Source organism: Pezoporus occidentalis, unplaced genomic scaffold (assembly GCF_034315485.1).
Source record: "Pezoporus occidentalis ecotype Australia unplaced genomic scaffold, CSIRO_AGI_Poc_V1 ctg2526, whole genome shotgun sequence".
NCBI lineage: Eukaryota > Metazoa > Chordata > Aves > Psittaciformes > Psittacidae > Pezoporus > Pezoporus occidentalis.
This window is the reverse complement of record NW_026914422.1, coordinates 1-7,345: the sequence shown is the minus strand read 5'-3', so window position 1 is coordinate 7,345 and position 7,345 is coordinate 1. Positions and strand designations below refer to the sequence as shown.

The window sequence follows — 7,345 nt, the reverse complement described above, 5'->3', positions numbered from 1 at the left end:
CCACCACTAGGCCCAGACCAGGGTGAAGCTCAACTACTTGGATCAGATCGCCAAGTTCTGGGAGATCCAGGGCTCTTCCCTCAAGATTCCCAATGTGGAGCGGCGCATCCTGGACCTCTACAGCCTCAGCAAGGTTTGGGGGGGGTCCAAAACGGGGGGGGGTTAAGGGTGAGTTATGGGTGGGTTCTTTATGTGTGTGTGTCCCCCTTTGTTTTAGGTGGTGATGGAGGAGGGGGGGTACGAGGCCATCTGCAAGGACCGGCGCTGGGCCCGCGTCGCTCAGCGCCTCTCCTACCCGTCGGGGAAGAACATCGGCTCCCTGCTGCGGGCCCACTACGAGCGCATCATTTACCCCTATGAGATGTACCAGTCTGGAGCCAACCTGGTGGTGAGCAGGGGTTGGGGGGACGGGGACACCCCTAAAACCAACCTTGTTCCACAGCTTGGGGTCGGCCCTGCGGGACAGGAACAGCCTGGGGGGGGAACCCATAGAGAGCCTATGGATACCCTGTAGAGACCCTATGGATGCCCTATGGATACCCTGTAGAGACCCTATGGATGCCCTGTAGAGACCCTATGGATGCCCTATAGAGACCCTATGGATGCCCTATAGAGACCCTATGGATGCCCTGTAGAGACCCTATGGATGCCCTGTAGAGACCCTATGGATGCCCTGTAGAGACCCTATGGATGCCCTGTAGAGACCCTATGGATGCCCTGTAGAGACCCTATGGATGCCCGATAGAGACCCTATGGATGCCCTGTAGAGACCCTATGGATGCCTGATAGAGACCCTGTGGGTACCCTGTAGAGACCCTATGGGTATCCTGTAGAGACCCTATGGATGCCCTGTAGAGACCCTATGGATGCCCTATAGAGACCCTATGGATGCCTTATAGAGACCCTATGGATGCCCTATGGATACCCTATAGAGACCCTATGGATACCCTATAGAGACCCTATGGATACTCTATAGAGACCCTATGGATGCCCTATGGATACCCTATAGAGACCCTATGGACACCCTATAGATACCCTGTAGATACCCTTTGGATACGCTTTGGATACCCTATAGACACCCTATAGAGACCCTAGTGATACCCTATAGAGATCCTAGAGAGACCCTGTTGATGCTCTAGGGATACCCTATAGAGACCCTATGGATACCATATAGAGACCCCCCACTAAAGCCCTCCTGAAGCTCTCATCCCTTCAGCAGTGCAACACGAGGCCCTTTGAGAGCGAGGAGAAGGACCGGGAGTACAAACCCCACAGCATCCCCTTGCGCCAGTCGGTCCAGCCCTCCAAGTTCAACAGCTACGGCCGGCGGGCCAAGCGGCTGCAGCAGGAGGTGGGCACCCCAAAACCAACCTAACCCCCAGCAATCCAATGGGATCCCCCCGCCCACCACACACAGTGATCCTGCCATCCCATAATCCCACAGCCGGAGCCCACGGAAGAGGACATCGAGAAGAACCCGGAGCTGAAGAAGCTGCAGATCTATGGGGCCGGCCCCAAGATGTTGGGCTTGGGGCTGGTGGCCAAAGACAAGACCCTGCGGAAGAAAGGTGCCTCCTTGGGGGTGGTTATGGGGTGGTTGTGACCCCTTTCCCCCCCCTCCAGTGCTTTTGTGCCCCACAATCCTTTTGTGCCCCACAGTCCTTTTGTGCCTTAAGCCTATTGTGACCTCCCCAGTCCAATTTGAAACACCCCAATTGTGTCCCCCAATCCTATTGTGACCCCCCCAGTCCTATTGTGACCCCCTCCCATTGTAACCCCCCTAATCCTATTGTGACCCCCATCATTGTGACCCCCTCCCATTGTAACCCCCCTAATCCTATTGTGACCCCCATCATTGTGACCCCCCAGGCCTATTGTGACCCCCTCCCATTGTAACCCCCCTAATCCTATTGTGACCCCCATCATTGTGACCCCCCCAGTCCTATTGTGACCCCCTCCCATTGTAACCCCCCTAATCCTGTTGTGATCCCCATCATTGTGACCCCCCCAGTCCTATTGTGACCCCCTCCCATTGTAACCCCCCTAATCGTATTGTGACCCCCATCATTGTGACCCCCTCCCATTGAAACCCCCCTAATCCTATTGTGACCCCCATCATTGTGACCCCCCCAGGCCTATTGTGACCCCCTCCCATTGTCACCCCCCCAGGCCTATTGTGACCCCCTCCCATTGTAACCCCCCCAGGCCTATTGTGACCCCCCCCCCAGTCCTGTTGTGACCCCCCCTTGTGACCCCCAACCCTATTGTGACCCTTCCATAATTGTGACCCCCCCAACCCTATTGTGATCCCCCCATTGTAACCTCCCCAATCCTATTGTCAACCCCCAATTGTGCCCCCAATCCTGTTGAGCCCCCTCACTTGTGACCCCCCCCATTCCTACTGTGACCCCCCCAATTACAGCCCTCCCCTAACTATAACCCCCCCAATCCATTTATGACCCCCCCAATTCCTTCATGACCCCCTCCTTCCCCCCCCCGCCCCAGACAAGGACGGCCCCGAGTGCCCCCCCACGGTGGTGGTCAAGGAGGAGCCGGTGCCCCCCGAACCCAAGGCCGAGGGGGGCTCCCCCCCCCCCAGGACCTACCTGGAGGAGAAGGAGGAGCTGCGGCACAGCCCCGAGCCCTGCACCAAGATGACGATGCGCCTGCGCCGCAGCCACAGCAACAGCCAGTTTGTGAGTCGTTCCCCCTCCCCAGCGCTATGGGGCTGGGACCCTCATTCTATGGGGCACAACCCCCCCCCCATAACCCCTTTGTTTCTGTGTCCCCCCCCAGGTGGATTCCTATATCTGCCGTATCTGCTCGCGGGGGGACGAGGATGACAAGCTGCTGCTGTGCGATGGCTGCGATGACAACTACCACATCTTCTGCCTCCTGCCCCCCCTGCCCGAGATCCCCAAGGGAATCTGGCGCTGCCCCAAATGCGTCATGGCGGTGAGGATGTGGGGGGGACACACACACACATGCAAGGACCCCCCCCTCCTCCCCGCCCCACAGCTCAACCCAGCACCCTTGGGATGGGGCTGGGGGTGGTGGGGGGGACCCTGCGTCTTAGCGGCGTGTTCTGGATGTGTGGGGTGAGGGACGACCAGTGTGTGGGTCTGGGCTGGCTGAGGGGATGGGGGTGGGGAACCCCCCCGTTATGTGGGGCTGGGCAGGCGCAGCTTCGTGTCTGAGCACACTTGTGGGGCTGGAGACTCCTAGGTCAGCCCCATGCATTATGTGCCATTGTATTTGGGGGTTTGGGGACCTCTATCCCATCTATGGGGCTGGGGACCCCCATCTCTGGGGCTGAAAGACCCCCATGTCACATCTGTGGGGTTGGGGACCCTTGTCTCAACTCCCTACATCATTTCCTATCCCATCTGTGGGGCTGGGGACCCCCCTCTGTGGGCTTAAAGACCCTCATGTCACATCTGTGGGGTTGGGGACCCCCATCTGTGGCATTCAAGACTCCCATATCCCTTCTGTGGGGCTGGGGACCCCCCTGTCCCATCTATGGGGCTGGAGACCCCCATCTATGGCACTGGAGACCCCCATCTATGGCGCTGGGGACCCCCATCTATGGGGCTGGGGACCCCCTTGTCCCATCTATGGGGTTAGGGACCCCCATCTCAACTCCCTGCATCGCCTCCTATCCCATCTATGGGGCTGCGGCTCCCCATTTGTGGCATTCAGAACCCCCCTATCCCTTCTATGGGGCTGGAGACCCCCATCTATGGGGCTGGGGACCCCCATCTATGGGGCTGGGGACCCCCCTGTCCCATCTATGGGGTTAGGGACCCCCATCTCAACTCCCTGCATCGCATCCTATCCCATCTACGGGGCTGCGGCTCCCCATTTGTGGCATTCAAAACCCCCATATCCCTTCTGTGGGGCTGAGGACCCCCATCTATGGGGCTGGGGACCCCCCTGTCCCATCTATGGAGTTAGGGACCCCCATCTCAACTCCCTGCATCGCCTCCTATCCCATTTATGGGGCTGCGGCTCGCCGTCTGTGGCATTCAAAACCCCCATATCCCTTCTGTGGGGCTGAGGACCCCCATCTATGGGTCTGAGCCCCCCACCTCACCCCTTTCCCCCCTCCCTCCCCTTCCAGGAGTGCAAACGACCCCCGGAGGCCTTCGGCTTCGAGCAGGCCACGCGGGAATACACGCTGCAGAGCTTCGGGGAGATGGCCGATGCCTTCAAAGCCGATTACTTCAACATGCCCGTCCACGTACGTGTCCCCTGTCCCCCCACATCGTGCCCCATAGACACCCCCCCCCCTTTATGCCCCATAACCACCCCCATTGCTTCAGATGGTCCCGACGGAGCTGGTGGAGAAGGAGTTCTGGCGCCTGGTGAACAGCATCGAGGAGGACGTGACGGTGGAGTACGGCGCCGACATCCACTCCAAGGAGTTCGGCAGCGGCTTCCCCATCAGCGACGGCAAACGCAAGCTCTCCCCCGAGGAGGAGGTGATGGGGCAGCCCCCATCCCAGCCGCCCTATAGGGCCTCAGCGTTGGGATGGGGAGGGACCATCATTGTGTGTGTGTGTGTGGGGGGGGTTCCCTATAGGAATACGCCGGTAGCGGTTGGAACCTGAACGTGATGCCGGTGCTGAAGCAGTCGGTGCTGTGCCACATCAACGCCGACATCTCCGGGATGAAGGTGCCCTGGCTCTACGTGGGCATGGTCTTCTCGGCCTTCTGCTGGCACATCGAGGACCACTGGAGCTACTCCATCAACTACCTCCACTGGTGCGGGGATGGGGCTGAGCTCGGCCCCATAGCCTGGGAGGGATGGGGGGAGAGGAGGGGTTTTGGGGTATCGCAAACCTGAGATGGGGTTTTGGGGTGAGAAGAGGGGTTTTGGGGTGAGAAGAGAGGTTTTGGGGTATCGCAAACCTGAGATGGGGTTTTGGGGTGAGAAGAGGGGTTTTGGGGTGAGAAGAGGGGTTTTGGGGTGAGAAGAGGGGTTTTGGGGTACCACAAACCTGAGATGGGGTTTGGGGTGAGAAGAGGGGTTTTGGGGTATCGCAAACCTGAGATGGGGTTTGGGGTGAGAAGAGAGGTTTTGGGGTATCGCAAACCTGAGATGGGGTTTGGGGTGAGAAGAGGGGTTTTAGGGTATCGCAAACCTGAGATGGGGTTTGGGGTGAGAAGAGAGGTTTTGGGGTATCGCAAACCTGAGATGGGGTTTGGGGTGAGAAGAGGGGTTTTGGGGTATCGCAAACCTGAGATGGGGTTTGGGGTGAGAAGAGGGGTTTTGGGGTATCGCAAACCTGAGACGGGGTTTGGGGTGAGAAGAGAGGTTTTGGGGTGAGAAGAGAGGTTTTGGGGTATCACAAACCGGAGATAGATTTTTGGGGTGAGAAGTGCGGTTTGGGGGTGAGAAGAGAGGTTTTGGGTACCACAAACCTGAGCTGGGTTTTGGGGTGAGAAGAGAGGTTTTGGGGTACCACAAACCTGAGCTGGGTTTTGGGGTGAGAAAAGAGGTTTTGGTTTGAGAAGAGAGGTTTTGGGGTACCACAAACCTGAGCTGGGTTTTGGGGTGAGAAGAGAGGTTTTGGGGTACCACAAACCTGAGCTAGGTTATGGGGTGAGAAGATGGATTTGAGATGCCGCAACCCATTGGGTCAAGCCTGAGATGGGTTTTGGGGTGAGAAGAGAGGGTTTGGGGTACCACAAACCTGAGATGTGTTATAGGGGGAGAGGATGGGTTTGGGATGCCACAACCCACTGGCTCCATCCGGAGCTGGGTTTTGGGGTACCACAAGCCAGAGCTAGATAATGGGGTAAGAGGAGGGGTTTTAGGGTACCACGAGCCTGAGACGTGTTATTGGGGCGAGAGGATGGATTTGGGATGCCACAACCCATTGGCTCCATCCAGAGCTGGGTTTTGGGGTGAGAAGAGAGGTTTTTGGGTACCACAAGCCAGAGCTAGATGATGGGGTACGAAGAGAGGCTTTGGGGATGCTACAACCCCCCAGGCTCCATCCGGAGCTGGGTTTTGGGGTTACAGGGCAGGGTTTTGGGGTCCCCCTGGAGGGTGCTGGGGTACCTCTGACCCTGCACCCATAGGGGGGAGCCCAAGACGTGGTACGGGGTCCCCTCCTTCGCTGCCGAGCACCTCGAGGAGGTGATGAAGAAGCTGACGCCGGAGCTGTTCGAGAGCCAACCGGACCTCCTGCACCAGCTCGTCACCCTCATGAACCCCAACACCCTCATGGCCCACGGGGTGCCGGTGAGTGGGGGGGGGGACACCCCCAAAGCTCCCTGCCCAGTGCTTGGGGGTGCTGCGGGCACCCTCTTGGGGTGCTCTGGGTCTCAGGGATGCTGTTACGGGGGGACCGTGGGGATGGGTTGGAGGTGCTCTATGTATCCCTTGGGGGGGCCATAGGGATGGTTTTGGGGTGCTCTGGGTCTCAATGTGCCCGTAGGGAGTCCATGGGGATGGTTTTGGGGTCTTGTGGGTGTCAGTGTACCCATAGGGAGGACATGGGGATGGTTTGGGGATGCTCTGTGTGTCCCTTAGCGGGGGCCATAGGGATGGTTTTGGGGTGCTGTGGGTCTCAATGTGCCCGTAGGCAGGACACAGGGATGCTTTGGGGATGCTCTGCATCCCTTTGGGCCCATGGGATGGTTTTGGGGTGCTGTGGGTCTCAATGTGCCCGTAGGCAGGACACAGGGATGCTTTGGGGATGCTCTGCATCCCTTTGGGCCCATGGGATGGTTTTGGGGTGCTGTGGGTCTCAATGTGCCCGTAGGCAGGACACAGGGATGCTTTGGGGATGCTCTGCATCCCTTTGGGCCCATGGGATGGTTTTGGGGTGCTGTGGGTCTCAATGTGCCCGTAGGCAGGACACAGGGATGCTTTGGGGATGCTCTGCATCCCTTTGGGCCCATAGGATGGTTTTGGGGTGCTGAGGGTACCTTGGGGTGACGATGGCAATGCTTTGGGGATGCTCTGCATCCCTTTGGGGCCATAGGGATGGTTTTGGGGTGCTGAGGGTACCTTGGGGTGACCATGGCGATGCTTTGGGGATGTTCTGCATCCCTTGGGGCCCATAGGGATGGTTTTGGGGTGCTGTGTGTCCCGGCCACCCCCCTATTTCCCCCCACTTCCCCCCCTTCCTTTAGGTGGTCCGCACCAACCAATGCGCCGGTGAGTTCGTCATCACCTTCCCCCGCGCCTACCACAGCGGCTTCAACCAGGGCTACAACTTCGCCGAGGCCGTCAACTTCTGCACCGCCGACTGGGTGAGTCCCTGCACCCCCAAACTACAGGGGGGGCCCCAAAACGCACCCAAACCCCTTTAACCTCCCCATGGCTAAGCAG

General features: G+C 58.8%; 1 protein-coding gene across 1 annotated transcript; it reads left to right on the top strand.

Moving 5' to 3' along the window:
- Positions 1–14: 14 nt before the first annotated feature.
- LOC134166114 (lysine-specific demethylase 5C-like) lies at positions 15–7,326 on the top strand. The gene is made up of 11 exons (XM_062623441.1): positions 15–133; positions 218–388; positions 1,217–1,351; positions 1,445–1,568; positions 2,506–2,696; positions 2,797–2,955; positions 4,121–4,240; positions 4,323–4,481; positions 4,583–4,764; positions 6,088–6,250; positions 7,147–7,326. Exons 2-11 carry the CDS (start codon positions 224–226, stop codon positions 7,324–7,326), a joined length of 1,578 nt encoding a protein of 525 aa, XP_062479425.1. The 5' UTR covers positions 15–133; positions 218–223.
- The last annotated feature ends 19 nt before the right edge of the window (positions 7,327–7,345 follow it).

What these genes read in the sequence shown, in the direction of transcription:
- LOC134166114 (XM_062623441.1), top strand. Translation starts at nt 224, where the DNA reads ATGGAGGAGGGGGGGTACGAGGCCATCTGCAAGGACCGGCGCTGGGCC. An exon ending in CCAAGCGGCTGCAGCAGGAG is followed by an intron (nt 1,352 to 1,444) that starts GTGGGCACCCCA and finishes ATAATCCCACAG; the next exon opens with CCGGAGCCCACGGAAGAGGA. An exon ending in TCCATCAACTACCTCCACTG is followed by an intron (nt 4,765 to 6,087) that starts GTGCGGGGATGG and finishes CTGCACCCATAG; the next exon opens with GGGGGAGCCCAAGACGTGGT.